The sequence below is a fragment of the Pseudoliparis swirei genome, chromosome 3, assembly GCF_029220125.1.
Source record: "Pseudoliparis swirei isolate HS2019 ecotype Mariana Trench chromosome 3, NWPU_hadal_v1, whole genome shotgun sequence".
Taxonomy (NCBI): Eukaryota; Metazoa; Chordata; class Actinopteri; order Perciformes; family Liparidae; genus Pseudoliparis; species Pseudoliparis swirei.
This window is the reverse complement of record NC_079390.1, coordinates 19,244,757-19,263,069: the sequence shown is the minus strand read 5'-3', so window position 1 is coordinate 19,263,069 and position 18,313 is coordinate 19,244,757. Positions and strand designations below refer to the sequence as shown.

General features: G+C 41.9%; 1 protein-coding gene across 2 annotated transcripts in view; it reads left to right on the top strand.

Annotated features, from left to right (window-relative positions):
* Window positions 1–18,313, top strand: part of zbtb16a (zinc finger and BTB domain containing 16a) — a 143,566-nt gene that overhangs the window by 52,423 nt on the left and 72,830 nt on the right. For both annotated transcript variants that reach the window (XM_056408451.1, XM_056408455.1), the window contains exon 3: window positions 4,944–5,041. In XM_056408451.1, coding sequence (XP_056264426.1) covers window positions 4,944–5,041 — 98 coding nt within the window. The remainder of the gene's footprint in view (window positions 1–4,943; window positions 5,042–18,313) is intronic.

The following is an 18,313-nucleotide window of genomic DNA, read 5'->3' as shown; positions in this document are numbered from 1 at the left end:
TACTCAAGGCTGCTGAGGATATAATGGATTTTTAGACTAGAAATGAGTCACTTGATTTAAACTGTGACAGCTGAAAACATAATATACATGCATATGTTGTAGTGTCATAGATTCAGTTTGGCTCCATGTTCAAGTAATGCACGTAATCGTAATGCCAGACTGGTTACGGAAAATTATCCAACAATTGGTGGGACTGGGATGTGTTGGCCCCACCCATGCTGATCCTTTATGTTCTAGAAGCAATGTTTTGAAGCTGTCCGGAAGAGTGCCATGGTGGCAAAGTACTGGCCAAATGGTGGAATTAAAATACGGGTCCGTCGGGTCCGACTCTTTCCCATTAACGTACGTTGGGATCTCGACATCTGGAACTCGGCGGATGATTTTTTTGTTTTGTTGAGAAAATCCAACTTTCCATTATTGTAAAAACAAAACGATGGCAAAATCAAAACAAAAATATTTCTCCGTTCATATAAATCAGCCTATAAGTAAAAATAAACGCTAACGCTCCTGCTCTATGGACCCAAGGGTGTGGAAGATCGCCATTTCATACTTGGAAATTAGACTTTCTTTGCTTTCATTGCGCCATTGAGGAACATTCATAGGAATGAATTGGGCGGCACCTCGATGCTGTATTCAGTTATATGTCCATGGTAGAGGCTGTTCAACCAAACTATTAGTCTTAATATGTAATGAGGTTTGACAGTAACTCTGGGCTTCACTGTCTCCAGCGAAGCCCAATCATATAGAATCTGGATAAGCTAAAATACCATGAAGGTTGTTTAATTTGTTGCCGTGTGCCGTAGATCACCGTAGACGTTTCTAACGGTGTTCTGATACAAGTGTCGCAGAAAAGCAGGTGGGTAGCTTAAGTCTTTATTCCTCCAAATGCAGTGCTGGTTATGATATATGGCCAGCCAAGTCCAGCGGCAGAATTGGAAGAAAAGTTCTGAATTACACGAGGCAAGCTGTTACGGCTCAATAACCAAGGCCTGTAATCGGCTCACATTACAAACACACAGACACATTTGCATTCAGACAGCCCTCGGTTTGGCTAGATTTTACGAGGAAGCACACCGCACGAGGTGATCAGCATATGTTTTGTTGACATAAATTTAAAATGTATTGCTATTGTCAAAAGTGACTGTTGGACAAAGTCGATTATTAACTGAGTAAATGGCCTGAGAGAGTTTTATGTGAACTTCCTTAATGGCTGCAGTCAGTCTGTTTCAAATCACACTCTCACCCAACCGCCACACAGACAGACACACACACACACACACAGACACGCACCTCTCCATCGTCATCATCATCATCTATTTCAGAAGCACAACAGGAAAGCAGACAGTTGCAATGGGATTTGAGGAGTATGTGTGTGTGGTCACGTGCGTGTTTGTTGTATATGTGGAGAGGTCTAGCAGATCTCAATCACTGAACTGGGACAATATATTTTAGTATCCTTTTACATATCATTAAATCTCGTTGGAGCTGAATTACAATAGACTATTAGCTTAGTTTACCTTTACAGTGGTGAGGCTGCTTCTTCTCTGTAACCAGACGCGATGACGGGCTCATATTTGATGCTCTGGGGCCAGTTACAGGTACGGTTAAATGTGGCCGCTCATTGTGTGTACTTTGGCTGATTTGCACAGAGAATTACGCTCTGTTCGCTGCACTTTTGTTCGCTCATAACCATTGCCAGCAGCTAGAAACTGGACCATTCTACTTAACCTGATGTTGGTGCTTCATTTCTGGAATGAATCTCATCTGGAAGCCAAGAATGCCGGATACGCGAGCCAGTGCTCGGCCAAGCCGTGCCCCCCCCCTCCCCCTACCCACCCACCTTCTCAAACAGCTTTTACGCCACTGCAATACAATTTGGACATTACTTTTCATAGAGAAATTGCACTTGTAACCTGCACTTGCTTGTGAAAAGAAGCTGTGTACGCTATTGACTAAATACAGTCATATGAGAAAAGTAAAGGGCACCATTAGTGTTTCAATAGGAAAGGCTTAGTCCTAAACCTTCCCTTTGACAGACTGAATTGCCGGATATGGTGCTGTTACCATTCTGTTGAACATCAAGTAATGTGCTGTTTCAGTGGGTAGTGCTAGCTTTTGCAGTTGGGGACATACACACTGCACTTTGCTCATCAACACTACATTTACGGTGAAAATACATGGCATTGCTTCCCCGTCTGGTTGCCTTAATAAGTCCATCCATACCTTATCAGTGCTCTGTCTGGGGGGCACAATGGTCAGATTGAGAAGGGACACAAAAGGCCTTTGAAAGGCTTTGTGCTCTGTGTGTGTGGTGTTGTGGTGGTTTACCGCTTGCACGCGTCTTCTCCTTATTGGAGTGGAAGTGGTCGAGTAATTCACCTGTGATCCTGGAGGAAAAAAAAGCCGGTTCCATTCCTTTGTCCATTTCTTTTTTCTGTTCGGGAATTTCTGTCGTCAGAAATTGCATCCCACCAATCCTGAGGGACGCCTCAATAGACGAGGATGCAACGTAGTTGTAAGTCAATTGCTATATGGATTTGTCTAACTGCATGTACAACCGACAACGGTCTGATCCCGCATCGATGCTTTATTGTTTCACTCGCTACACATTCAGATTTCCTTGCAGTGGGAAACTTTCATGAAAGCACTTTGCAAAATTGATTCAACTCCTGGACTGAATATACCATCACAGACTGATATCTTATGGTGTAAAAGTATCATGCTCATTCTCAGCTGTGTCATTCCTTTCTCTCCCTGTCACTTTCTCTCCTTGTTTTGGCTTTTCAAGTGTCTCCTTTCCCTTCTGGCTGCATTTGGCATTTATAGGGCCTTTTAATCACTCACTGCTTGCCACAGGGTTGTCATTCTGCCTTTTAGTTTCCAGGGCCTCTCCACAAATCCGAACCACTAAAATGGCTATCACGACTTCTTCTACTCTGCTACATTTTTTTCCCCCCTCACTGTTCCTGTCAGGTTTCAAGGATGTTTTGCAGCCATTAATAGTCACTGAAGTCAAACCAGACTTCATTGCTTAATAACTCCTGCAGCCACCGCCATAACATCCGCTATAATCTCTCTCCGTCTGTCTCGGTCTCATCCACACTCCGTTTCCCCCTACCCCTCTCGAGGCACAAAAGAGAGAGCTGTAAATCAATTTGCATTCGACATCTGACATCAATCAGTCATGTTTTGGAAGAGTGGCACCACCTCCTCCTCCTCCGCGGCTTTGTTGAGAGACTCTAAGATGGATGGCTGTCATTCGCCCAAGTTGAGCAGATCTCTTATCAAGGGCATTGTTTCCCCAAGAATGCACTTGGCTGATCACTGCACCACCTGAGTCGTCGACAGAGACAATGAAGTCGTTCTGCTTGACGCAGAAAGCATGTGCTCCCTCACCTCAGTGTAGTATCGTGCACTTATCCTGTGCTCATATTATTGAATTCAACTTTTAGAATTATCGTTTTTAACGTTGCGTAAATCCAGAAACCCCAACTGGTATGTTATTATATGGAGTGGTGAATTGGGACTCTACCTATACATTCACTAATATGAATAATTATGAATGAAGAGAGAATATGAACAAGTCATATTGTCTCTATCAAGTTTTCTTCTCTCGTGCTATTGAACCCCTTCTGGAATTGTTAGCTCTGTCAGCACCGTTTTCATGTTTGCGCTGTTAACCCGATTCGCATCGTTGACTGCTGCGTTGAGCGCCGCGGAGGCAATAGATGTGCTCTGAAATTATTTATTTTTTTACAAAATGCTCATCTTGTTTTTATTTGTATCTATATTAAATAGTGTGCTGTTTCAATCTATGTGACCAAAATGTAACCTGGATATTATTGTTTCCTTGTTCTTATTTACTTTAAATTCTGTATGAAGAAACATGCCAGGCTAACTCGAACCGTATTTTTTAATTCAGCATTTTTTTTCACCATCTCGACTGAAACTGACCATCATTATTGTCAGAAGAGAGAGCCCAGCCCGTTTGTGAGAAAGAGCAACAGTTTTTGTAGATTAGATGTACCAAATCTGAAACCTAACCAACTTAAGGGTGGTTGAGGGGGGGGAGAAATCATTGGTATCGTGGGTGTGTGCCTCTATGGACCTTACTCAAGGCGAGGTATTTGAAGTTCTCGGGAGGCTTAAGGCACTGTCAGTTGTTTGGCAATTCGTGTCACCTTAATTGCTTTAGAGCACTTTCAGATATCTCTCAAGAATAATATGCTTTGTACTGAGCCGTGGGGTCATTGAGGATTTCGTAAGAGAGGGTCGTGGGGCTAGACTTTGTGTTGTCAGATGGTATTTACTAACCTAACCTTCGAGGCCTTTACCACATAATCAAATATTGAACCTTAGTTGTGTCTGACCTTGTGCGCTTACAGCCTAATGACTCTATTTGTTAAAGATACAAGTCATTGCAGATCAGGTTTAGCTTTAAGCTATACATCAACTTGTAGACAATAGAGCAGTAGTCAAAAACTGTCCCATTAATGGTTCATAAGACTTGAGTAGCTGCCCTGTGTGTTTGCCCGAATAAATCATTATATTTCACTTTATGGTTCCATAGCCATCTGCAGCACTTGAGATGTAGGTGGTTGATAATGCCTCTGCTTGAATAGCATCTTGAGATTTACAGCACCAAGTCCTGGTGCGGTGCTCCCTGCAGAAAACAACGTGCTGTAGCTGGACGGCTCGTTAAACTGATAGTTATTGTTGCACGCTAACGTTATGACCGATCATGGAGTGGGGAGTTTCTCAATGTGAAAAAATTGCTGTTTTGGTTTTGTTGTGCTGAAAGTCATTAGTTATTAGCTGTGAAAAATAAAGTAATTTAATGCCAGTTCGGAGGAATACAAGCATCATGCGCATTGATCTGTCTCTGAATAAATACAGTGTTATTTCCAAAACCTTAAAATGTCCGTCCTCCTTTTCGTCAACAGGAAGATGCACAGCGGAATGAAGACCTACGGCTGTGAGCTGTGTGGAAAGAGCTTCCTGGACAGCCTCCGTCTGCGGATGCATTTGCTGTCTCATTCAGGTAAAGAAATCAAAGCAACCTAAAAGCCACAGCCCAGGTTTACTGCGGAATGTAGGGTACAGCTTCTTCTTTTTTATTTTAACAATAGAGCATTCATTACTGCTATTACATTTCATATGCAGAGCTTCACAACTGAATGAAATGGCTAAACGCTAAGTTTCCAAATAAATGCGCTAAACGTGCCAAAACATTTCTCTTTGAAGGGAGAGAAAATCTGTTTTTCTTCCAGTTTGATACTCATGCTCTGAAGCAAGGACTGACTTAAATGTAGTTTACACCCATTCACAGATTCAGATTGATTGATTGACTATGATGACATCAGTATTGATATCAGATTTCAACACAATATAAATATGTATCAACAATGAATATTGCTGCCTAAGAGCTGAATAAAGGGATAAGTTGCCTTCCACTTGCTTTACCTCAGATAAGCAAGACCTCGAGAAGCTCAAGTAAATCAATTACTAAAAGTCATTGTTTAACCCCCCCTGCCCGCCCCAACTGCCATGTGCAGGTCAGCGGTGTCTCTAATCAGAGGCGTGCACATTGGATAGGACAACAAATCTATGTTGAAATCGTGAGCTGTTGGCAGCTAGTGGGACAAAATAACGCAGCTTACATGAACAGATGATTTAGCTTTAACAACACGTATTTAATGCAATTTAAGCACTACATATTTTGGATTTCTCTACGAAGAAAACCTATTGGTTATAATAATTACTATTGCTCCTTGGGAAAAAAAAGTTTACTCGATGTACTAAAATAATCGATAGTCGCAGTAGCACTATTATAAATATCATAGTTCTAAACATGTTAATGTGGAACATGAGTCGATTGCAGTGACTTATGAACTAAAACAACTCTTTAATTTAGTCTAGCCCTATAAAGCTGAGCAGCTCTGGGAAACTTAACCAAAAAGGTGCCTGCACATCGTCATCCTGTCACCCTGCACCTCTGCGACATTAGAGGTCTTACAGGCAGGACAAGTCAAAACACAAGACACATTAATTGGTCCAGTTTGACACTATTACACCCGCCTCCAAACACACACACACACACACACACAGCAGTGCCTGTGCTCAGAGCCTACTTAGCGCAGCACTGTTTTAATGGCATGGGCCGTCTTTTATAGGCAGCAAAGAGCTCCTCGTTCCTTAGGCCTTAAGTGCAGATGGTTTATTGAGACACTGTAAAAGCCATGGGACCTCTGAGGAAACGCTCACACACACACACACACACACACACACACACAGACACACACATTACCCCAAATCCACGTGTTGACTTTGGCCCAGAAGTTGAGCCCTCTTTTCAGTACCCTGTATGTTTTCGAATGAAGCACAGTAAGTGGTCTGAATTGTCTACTTGGCATCGTTGTTGTCGGCAGGGGGGGATATGCCCCCCCCCCCCCCAGTATGCAGAAAAACGATAATTGCCAGGATAATTTGTTTGTTTCGTATCTCACCAAATCTTAAACAATGACTGGGATGGATGCTGACACTCTGGCTCTGTTGTGACAAAGACGAATGACAAAGTCACGCTGTGCCAGTGAATTGACTCAACAGACCAAAAGTTGCTCTCAGGAAATATTCACCATTTATTTTGGGATTACGCCCCATTTCCACAGTCCCTGCTGCAAAGGAACGCTCCCCTTCTCACTCGGTTGTCAAAGTGAGACAGAAGGGAGCTAGATAGTTTGTGTGTGCGTGCAGCCCACGATGTGCACCAACCCATAACCCTCTGACCTGGAGCAGACTCCTCTTTTGTGTAACATCATCTTGTGGAGCTCATTTGCAAATGTTGTCTTTAAATCAGAAGTTATGACAATGTGGATGCTGAAGGTGAGTCGAGGTAATCCTGATACATGTTGCCTCTTCCTGGTATGTGTGTGTGTGTGTGTGTGTGTGTGTGTGTCTGTTTGTGCGTGCATGCGCTTTCTGCATGCTCCAATGAAGATTATCCTGAAAGAGCCACGCTCTGGCTGTTGACAAGGATCTAACTTGACGGCAAACCTTAACATTTATTTGGTGTTTTGGTCATTTATTGTTTTGATAGTGTTACTGAATACCATTATTATTATGCAGTACCACCCCTTGCTCATGGATGTAGGTACTCATGTTGTCGTTATAGTGAGTTTTGGATCGTAATAGATTTGGAGATTGTACAAATAACAGGAGTGGAGATTGCAGAAATAATATTAGTAGCTGCCAGTAGTATTAACAGTAACATATGAGTATAATAAATGCGACATTTTAACAAAATAGTAGTATAATAAAGTATCATAAAAGTCCTTTTTTTTAAATTCTATTTTTATAGAAATAATTTGCCTTCTACAGGCCTCTTTTTTTCATCGTCAGCTGTTATCTGATATTTTCTGCATACACATTGACAGCTAAAAGTAGGGAGATGTGTATTTAATGTTGGGAATTATGTTTCTCGTCTGGCTATGAACTACCAGAAGATTTTGAGCACCTCATTTATACAAATATTTAACAGGTACAGGTGACCATGTAACAGGCACAATGTTTCTATAATCACTACTTACTCTTCAGTGCTAAAAAAAAAGAGTCAAGGTCTGAATGCTTTAAGAAGAAATGTTAGTTTTATAAATGGTTTCTTATTTAGTTTAAAGATGAGAGACGGCCTTGGTTTAGTTTCCTATTGAGGGAAGAGATTCAGAAGGTCATGATCACTTTAATATAGTTTGAAAGGTGTAACAATGCTAATGTTATTTTTAACATGAATACAATCTTCCGAGTGGTGCTTGAGTTCGCTTCGACCACAATGAAGTCATTATAATCCGAGTATTCCAACAGAAAGTAGATGATTTAATAAAAACGCCTGTGATGTCAACAAGTTAATGATAACTCACAATATGTACCCATTTATGTCAGGTAAAAACAACTCTGTTGATAGATCAAATGGAAGGAAAAAAAACACTGCGAACTCAAGGAAGAACCTCATTCTCCTCCTTGAGAAAGGCAACCAAGCGAAGATGTGGCGGCTGTATTTTTAGCTACAGATGCAGCAAGTGCACAAACTTTTCTTCTTTTTTATAAATTCTCTTACAAAGCGGGGCCGTGTTGACGTACAGCGTCAACCTGTACTGTTGCACACATAAGCGTCGATTCACAGCCGCTTTGGTCTGGCGTAAAAAGGAGCCTCTGTCAAGACGGGCGACGGTTAGGGAAGAGACTGCGCCGAGGCAAATCTTCTTTGATACTTTTTGTTGTCTTTTTGTTGTTGTTGTTGCCCTTTTTCCTCCTCCTCCTCCCACCCCTCCAACGTTTGACTTTCAAGGCTTTTCTCGGGCTGACGCCGCGTCTCAATTTGCATCACAGCTCTCTGTAATGATGACACCTCACCGAGTCCCAAAAAAAATAAACCTCAGCCCCCTCCCCCCCAACCCTCCACCTCCACCGCCATCATGCTTCAGAAAAGACAAGAGTATTGGGGGAGATGAAGCAAGAGAGTGCAGAGGCTTTTTGATATGCACAGCGTGTCATGGATGTGGAGCGTTTCAAGCGCCGCCTCCCTCCTCTCTGCTTTCCACTCTCTGACTCTCACTCTGTCTGTCTGACTATCTGTCTGTCTCTCTGTGCTTGTTGTACAGAGGACTTGGCGCTTTGCCAGTCTGGGCTTCCTGCCACCACTGAGGGTACAGTATGTACAGTCTACCTTGTGCCAACTATTTTTTTTTTTCCCGTTTCGTTCCGTCTCGGTCCTCTCGCCACGTTGTTGTTTTTTCTTTCTTTTTGACGTTTAGTGTTTGACATCATTTGCTTAGCCAAAGACTGCAGATGGGGGTTAGCGATGTGACTCAGCCTCTTTTGGGGCTGCATGTGGAGGTCCTACATGTTCTTTTCTTCGAATGATAGCAGCACTTTTACACTGGCGATACCTTAATTAGTAACATGTCGTAAATGACAATACATTTTGCAGGACGCTACAGTTAATTAGTTTTTTGTGTATTACAAGTTTTCTTAAATATTAAATAAATAATCTTAAATAATATTGAAATATACAAATTAGGCATTTTCTAATCTCCTTTTAGGAGAAATCTACTGTCGGAGTGGTACAGAGTAGTAAAATATACAAGTAGATATGTATTTTTGATGTTTTCTTTCCAGACAAGACCAGACCAGACCGACATGATTCACAGTTTGTTGTCAGAGCGGGCTGATGCAGTTAAATAAAATTACCAAAAAGACTCCCCGGACAACCGTATCGCCAGCTATGCTACCACCAACTTTTCATCTCGCTACCATTCTATCTTAAGGGTTCTAATCCTATGTTTACAGTTTGTCGACATAGTGCAGACTTCCTGGATTAGCTAACTGAGTATATGTGTCAGACATGAAGCCCATTAAAAAAAGATCCATCTTTATTTAACCAGCAGTTGTGGGCTAAGTGTGTTGCTCAAGGGCACATTTGAATGATGTATGAATGGAGCGGTGGTCTCCGTAATGCGTCGCCTGGTCGTGTGGGAAGCAACAGAGTAATAAGTACTGAGCATTGTGGATGGCCGGCCTGCTTTGTTTACTCTTCTTTCGTGTTGAATGATTGAACCTTTCAGGTACCATTTACATAAGTTTGGATGCACTGTAAACAGCTGATTGACCTTCTTATCACTTGGTGTCTTGGAGGAATCCTTCAGAAAAGCTGAGACTTTACAGTCTGATCTTTGGTTTAGAGTCTTGGTTAGTGCCGACTGTTGATTCCCAAATTAAACTTTTAATTAATTGATCATTAAAAAGTACCAGATTGTGGCATTGAATGCGTAGTTAGATTCTTAAACAAGTATACTTGTATCAGGAAGTACTTCTTACTTCAGGCTGCATGGTATTCTGTAACACTGATGCATCTGTTTGTCCAATCTGATACTCTGCAAACAACTCATGCAAGTATGAACGTTATGCCCAATCCTAAAATAAACTGGACTTTCACATGATTTATTTGAACAAAGTTCAACAATCCAGTTACTCTTCGACATATCTGCAGTATGTGGGACATATCTTCCAACCAAGGGAATTATTGATGGAAACATGACTTAACATGACAAGATAATCCCCCGGCTTTTTGGGTCATATGCTCGCACCGTCTGACAGCATGTCACACAGGCTTCATCGGTTTGGTATGCCTGTGTTTGGCTTGTGCATTAGTCGGCCAGCACAGTGTATTTCCAGAGTTGAGGTTTTACAGTTTAGAATAGTTCTGTTCTAGTTCTAGTTTCTGACCAGCCCTGAAGGGAATTTGTCTTTTAGGACCATCTGTTGGGAGCAAAGCACCATGTTCCCTTCTGGTTGATCTTTTTCTTTTATAATAGATAGAGAAATACTGACCACTGCATGTGTCTGTGCTAATTGTTAGTGTATTTGACTTGATCGTTCTACATTTTCTCACATTCTTGTAGACATGTTCGAAGTTAGCCAAAAGTCTAGTTTTCCATCTGTCCCCAGAGCAGATGTTCATCTCGGCTCTGTGAAATTACAAGCTTTGTTCCAATCTCATCCCAATCTGAACCCAGTCTGAATGTCGGAGTAAAATGCCCACGGAAATGTCCAGAGCATTTAGTTGTGGGGAAAAATGCATCGAATTTGGATATGAACACAGCGAGGCGGGAGCGCTGCTTTCCAATTGCTCTTTGTCTGCGTTTCCATCTCCGTGGCGTTTGTTTGGCTGTTTGGCTGGTCGGCTGTTTTGGCGTCGCGCCGGCTCTTCCCTCACAGTGGTGACGACATATTTGTGCCGGCAGGTCTCGATGTTCTGCCAGCATTCCAACATTTATGATCGCTCGCAGATGTTAGTCCAGGAACACACTGTACTGTACCCAAACTCAGAAATTAATGAAACTTGACTGCCTTCCAGGCCACAAATTCCTAACTGTGGGTGTGTGTGTGTGTCTTTTCCTCTCTCTCTCTGTCTCTCTCTCTCTCTCTCTCTCTCTCTGTGGCTGTATGCATGAGTTAGAAGGGAGACAAGAGACTCAGGGGAGGGAGGGGTGACGGGGGGGTGCTATTAAAAGCAAGTAGTATGAAAAGAAGTAATTGAAAACATTTTTTTTTAAAAGTATGGCCCAGAGTGTTAAGCGGTTTACATGTAAAAAAATATACCACAGCTGATGTGCACACATGAGCACACACTCTAACACACACACACACACACACACACTATGTTCCTGCTGTTTCTGTACATTAACACAGAAGGACAGAGTGGATAAACGGCAGTAGCTCGTTCTTAAGTGGCGCAACGTTACTACCCCTCTGCAATTTAAAGCTCCCCCTTCCCCTGCACTCCTTGTAATACTTCCTGTGAACTGTTGATTTACTTTTCCCAACGCCACTGGGATTATGCAGCTGGACAAATCTCTGCTTGGTTATATTATGTGAGAGGGGGGGGTGGGCAGTCGGCGACGGTCAAGTGAGAGGTGACACAACGCAGGGGTCAACGTACAATACTGTCGCATGAGCCATTGCTGTCAGACGTCTATTTTTTATTTCCTAGGGGCTTGTTTGGCCTCTGCCCAAAACAAATGTGACATTCATTGAAAACGTATTACTCTGAGCAGCTTTTCCCCTCCCCCTTTGCCAGAACTCAGAGTACCTGTGCCGCGGGCTTCTTGGAAAAGCAGTGTTTTCTAAAAGAATAGGACACAATAAGATATCCAGGCCGCACAGTGTGTGAGTGATGACCCTTTGCGTGATGATAGAGTCTCTGGCTGGCAGTTCTGTGACTCTAGGCACACTCGGACTCGATTGCCGGTTGCCTTTTTATACGTCATTTTACTTGGATCTACCTGATACCTGTGACTGACGTCCAGGAACAGACTGTGTGGGTTATTTGCACTGCTGAGAAATCTATAGCACACCAGCAATGAATGTCTCGCTGACTAATACTAGTTTTTTAACGAGAACGAATCATGGTTTTCTATTTAAATGGGGTTCATGGGTGCCGATGCATGTGAGGCACCTTTTTAAGCAAAGGATGGCATTTTGTCTGGCTCATCTATCTGTGTCTTGTCTTAGAATGTGGACACTTTTTGCTTCTTCAGAAAGAAGATATCAGAAACCCATTACGAGGGATTGCATTGAGTTACGCAAGAGGGTGGAACAGCAGCTAACAAGGACTTTGGCTCTCTATGCACAAGATAAACAATCTAACAGGGTTTTGAAATAATCACATTCCAGCTCACAAGAGCAGTGTTTCCCGAACCCACTTTTTTCATTTTTTTACGAATAAGAAAACCATCGTGACCTAATTCACAATAGGCCATAGAACGGGATGGTGGGGATGGAGGAGGGGGACGAAGTGTCTTGCGTTGGACTCCGCGACACTACGGAGGTCATCACAGATCTGAATAAACATCTCCCAGCCAGCATGGCGGAAGTACACCCACATACACCCACATAATGGCGGATCTTCTTTACCATTTTTATGATGGAACCTCTGCGTGAAAGAGGGCAAAGTTTGAAACTTAAGGCCACCGACCAAGCTCCGTATTCTACAAGTCGTGTGTGTGTGTTTCATGCTTTGCTGTTGTCATGAGCTAGTCTACTTGGGTCAATGCTCATAATTCACCGAACTGCTAACAAATGTACTTTTAATCATACACTTAGCATAACCTTTACAATTAAAAACAAAACAAACATTTGCACATATTAAAGTTGTACAAGGTGTCAAAGAGATGAATCCTTCCCTCAAACAAAAAGACTGCTCATGAAATAATCCCACGAGCAATCACCTTTTGTCAAACAAACCCCAGCTGCAGACTAGTTTCTAATCAAATTGCTGTGGTATTGGTTGCTCCGAGAGCCTGTCAATCAAAAAGTTAAACGGAGAAGCTCAAAGTTGACTTTTTAACCCTCTCTATTTTCAGACGAGAAGAAATAACACACAGACTTGCTCTTATTCCTTTTTATCACAGGGATATTGCAGCTTTAAATCCTTTTGGTTGCTAAGTAGCGAGTGCCCCTGTGCTCCCTTAATGGGCCTGATTTGGTATTCTGCTCTGATGCCAAGTCTTATTTTTGTTTGCGAGACAAAGTGTTTTGATGGAGGGTTATTGTTGAAACGTCTCTGTTTTTTTTTCTTTTTTTCGTTTTTTTTTGGTGAAGAGTGAGTTTTATGGCCTCTCACTGTACAGTACATTTTGTGCCTTCTGCTCAAAACAAGAACACAGTCGATTTAATTCTGGATTTGCTTCATCATCCCGCCCTCCTCCCGGCAGCTTTGTTGTCAGTGCGTGTGTATTCGTGCGTGCATGTGTGTGTGTCATAGAGAGATTTGAGTGCTAGCTGTGTGTGCTTGATGCATGTAACTGAGAGTGTGTGTGATTGTGTATGTGTGTCTGTTTGTGGTCAAAGTCAATTATTGCAAAAGGCTGCCAATTAATTTGCTCTCCTGTAAATTCGAATGATACTGTAGAACACACACAAACACATGTGTATACATAAGTCAAACACACACACACTCTCAATTACACACAAACATGGGGTAAGCTACACACACATGCACACACTCACCATTATCTAGAAAGGAGGGAAGAGATGCATTTGGCTGCAGACATTTGTTTGTAAATCGGGTCGTGTTGAGGTGGCGCTCACTAGCTGGATAGCGAGCATTGCTCAAGGGGGTTGAAGCGGGATCAGGTGGAACGGTCTTCAGGTATTCTGGGTGTGTCTTTTTTTAGACGAAGGGTCCTTCAGGCTGTCTCAAGGCGTCAGAATGACCGAAGGAAGAAGCGATCGTGAATCCTTCATGCCGCTAATCCTGGCACTATGAGTCTTGGTTTTAGGCAATCGCCAGGCACATCAGCAGCATCATGATTGTAACCATATTCCCCCTCTATATACACATATTCTCTTAGTTACCAGAGAAATAGCAACACCTGGAAAGTATACTGCAGTAGAATGCAATGCCTTTCTCCTCTCTGCACAAGAAGTAGTGTTTAACACGGTGGATACGTGTGACAGTGATACCCTTCTGGCCTTTTTTTAAAAAATGTGTGGCTAACAAAACGAACAAGGACATGTATCTGCAAATACTCCATGCAGTGGTTGAGCTTTTGAAAAATCAAAAAAGGAAACCACAGTTTACCAAGGAAAATTTCAGCTCTATAAAAGACTAAAAAAGCGTGCATGCGAGAGTGGGTGCTGGCAAAGTCCAGTTGTGCAGTGTTCTGTATAGCAATTAGTGGTATTCGCCACATTCGGAGGAGGTGCTGCTATGCGTGTCTGGAGAGCACATGTTGATATAAGCCCCGTTTGAGTTGTATTATTATTCTCCTGTGTTTGCCTTTGATATGTAATTGCAGAGATATTCACGTGGATCATTGAAGTTCTGTATCGCACTGCTCTCGCCTGTTGAGTCAAACTAGCGTGCGTGTGTGTCTGAATGCATTGCAAAGCCTCCAAAATATGAGGGAGAAAAAGCAGCCACTGTGATGAGAGGTGGGTAATACAGGGGGGGGGATAAGGTTGTGAGAGCAGGAGGCTAAATTTAAATCGTAATTGGCCAACTTCCACAAGCTTGTGGGCATTTTAATGAGTCATAATAACTTCATTTAAAACCAGCTGAGCAGAAAATAGATTGGAGAGGAGCCTGTGGCTAGTATGGATTTGTGTTGCCTTGTGCGCGTGTATGCGCGTACGTGCATCTTTTGAGCTTGACTCTATCCCCCCCACACAAATATACACACAGCAGAAACTAACTGGTGCGGCATTTATCCGGGACAGCTTGCAGAATAACGCCAAGCTGCTTTCCATGCAATGTTTGTTGTCTGTGTTGATGGCCCCGTAATGACACAACCAACACATTTCTGATGTGATGGCCATGACAGTGTTGGTCAGACACACCAACTCTGTATGTGATACTTGCAGGGTTCAATATCCAAATAGTAGCAAATAAGTGTGTGGTTGAAAAATAAAGCTACAAAAGTGCATCAATGTGAAAGAAAATGAAATTCTGAATTCCAGACAGTCACCTGCTCAAAGTCCAGTATGGGCTTGCGTTTTTGTTTTGGTGTAGCTGTTAGGGTGGGACCAGTTACACCTTTATTTCCTTTATTAAGAGCAGCACATGCTGTTCTTTAAACCTCACACAATTCCCAGCATACTTTTGATCCGCCCTCCTCTTTCAACCTGAACAGAGGACATATCGCTGTCTGAAATTACTGAATATTCACAGGATGGTCCACCACATGCTGTAGTGTCCTCACTGTTACGTGACGTTGTCAGGATGGCTCGTATAACTACATTGTAAATTGCTTACTGTGAATTGATTACTTCACATGTAGCAGTGGAGGCTGTCAGTACCACAGGCCTTTTTTCTTGTGTGCAAATGTTATTTCATGCATCACTCAAGAAACAAAATAACATTCCCATACAACTTGAGGGAAAACTTATTTTTTTTCCCGGAATTACAGTTGCAGTCTAAATCAAGTTGAAACCTGTGGTTATCGTTGTGAATGGCAACAAAACAACTTTGTCAGGAAAAGTAAACTACGTCATAAACGTGCATTTAGAACAAGAAATAACCAAAACACAAGAAAAGTACTTGGCAACAAAACTATTACTTGGTAACGTTTGGGCAATACAAGTACATATTCCAGACAGTAGAACGCAGTCTCCTGGGTTAAAAAGCCCTGTGTATGGTTCCCTCAACTAAATTCACAATGCAGATTTGTTGTATGGGAACGTGATTTTTAGGAGTTTTTCAACAAGATAGATAGATAGATGGATATATACTTTATTAATCCCCAAGGGGAAATTTGTCGTCACAGTAGCAGCACCAATAAACTAAACACACGAGAATAAAATATAAAGATAAAATATAAAAAACAGGGATGAAGATATAGATGTATATAAGTAAAATATAAAATACAAAATGAAGTATATATATGTATATAAATAAAATGAAACATATATGTATATATATACACACACAAACAAATATAATACAATGACTGTGCAAAGTAAAATATATATGTATATATATACACAACATATATGCATACACAAATATAATACGAATGATAATGACTACTAAAGGTGCTTCCTAGTAACATCAGTACAGAAAAAAACACAAATTCCAAGCAATAAAAAGGGATCGGTTGCATCGGAGATGTCGTTAAGAGTGAGGCAATTTATAGTGGAACGACATCAAGACCCCTCTATATAATGGCGACACAGTTGCGCAGGGCTGCTCGGTTGCTGAAGTCAGTGCGTCCCGTGAACTGTCCAGTCTAATGCAGTGTGACAGAAAAAAAATTCTAAAACACTGTTCCAGATAAAAAAAAATCTCTGATTTGTACCCCATTATGTCCAACACAAAAAACACTGTTCTGGTAATGATATAACAACATGCCATACATCGGTGCTGGCTATTAGATTTTCACTACCACTTGTCGCAGCTTCTGTAATGAGCCCCTGGTATGCACTGACATCGGCAGGAATGGACGTCAGCCAATCACATTTGACAGCTCTTTCATTGTGTCATGTCAGAGTGTGTAATTAGGCAGGTTGTACATGAGTGTAGACGGTTGCTGCAGTGTTCTCATGTTCTAACCAGTTGCTTCCGTTAGATTATTGGCCTGTTGATGCCCAGGGCTGAAAACCGAGGCTGTATTTACGCGCTGATGTTCCCACGTTAAATAAATGGCCAGGAAAATACTTTTTTCTTCACTGTATCTTAACTGCACATCGTGACAGTCTGGTGAATGAATAATTATTGAGTACACATGGCATTTTACGGTACGGCATCATCTTCATGTTGCCTATACTCTGATATAATGTAATGAAATAAGACTTTGGCTCAATCTTTCTGACAGTTTGTTCCACATTTGCTCGAAGCACACGAAACACTTTTCGTGAATTTAAATGAAATGTCATGGCTTTTTTTTCTCTCCAGAGGATCTGGTTTCTGTTATATGGTCCCAAGTGGAAAAACGAAATCGGGTGCATTGTTTGTGACACAAATGGTAATACAAGTAAATATTCTCTCAGGCACAACCTTTTTTTGCATTATGTAAGTTGGCCAATGGCTCTGGGAAACTTTTTAGATCAATTTCGCAGTGCAGATTAGAAAGCTATGAATCCCATTTATGGAAGAGCTCCCTCATAAAATGCTCTTTGAAACTTTTATATTTTCGGATGAAGAGAGAATGAACCAGGCTAAGCAAAGATCTGCCGACGGCACTTTCATGTGAGGGGGGAGAAAGAAAGCCAGGGAAAGTGAAAGGAGGCAGACAGACAGAGCGAGCGATGCAAAGGGAGAAGATAAAAGCACTCCCAAAGCCATCTGGAAGTAGCCAGGGCACACAAGGATTGCTTTTATGCCACTAATTCCGCTGGGAGGTGCGACATAAAAGCAAATCATGGATATTGTGTTATAACTGTTGAAAACAAACAAGTGGCCATGGAATATTAATATGGCTGGTCAGAGGAAAAGCACTTCAATCCAGGGGTAGAAAGGCTTTTTGGCTCTCCCCCCCCCACCCTCACCCCCAGGAGGATAGGGGGTGTTGATTTGCAACTATTAGTAGACTATCTGGCAGACAGTTTCTGAAAGAGTCTACACCTTCCAGCTGCACTACACATGCACTGTTTGATTTAATGATTATGATTATACAATATTTGTTCACATGCAGGAGGTTTATTAATGCCATCTAGTATTTTCGTGTCGGATTCACGATGCACTTTCTTATCACGATTCTATTTCACGATGGTTTCAAGAAAAAAAATTTAAATTAAGTTGGATTTTGAATAGACCAGTTGACAGGGAGTATCTGTGATCCCAGTTTTTAACAGCCCACTGAGGTCAGACCTTTGAGTGGACCACCCTACCTTGTTGCATCACATCAACTACACAATGTTTGATCACACAGAAGGAAAGTTACAGTTTGAATTGGTACAGGAACAACTCTAATGCTAACGCATCGGAATCGCTTTTGATGGGCCTACACCAGGGCTATTCAACTTCAGTAGCAAGTGGGCCGAATAAGAAAATCACGGGGGGTGTGAGGGCCGCACAGAATATTGATCAAATAATGGCTAAAAATGAAAAACAGTAATGTATATTTCCACAGGTAAACAGTCACACACGAAAATGCGTCGGTATTGTGTGGCAAAAGTGTTGCGAACAAGCATTACTATAAACATGTTTCAAAGTGTAAATATCCGCTCAAGGTAACCAGTTGTTTCAGATCCCTTCGATCAAACTGTTCCCATGAAAACATAAGAAATGTGACTTAATGGATGAATATATAAATGACTT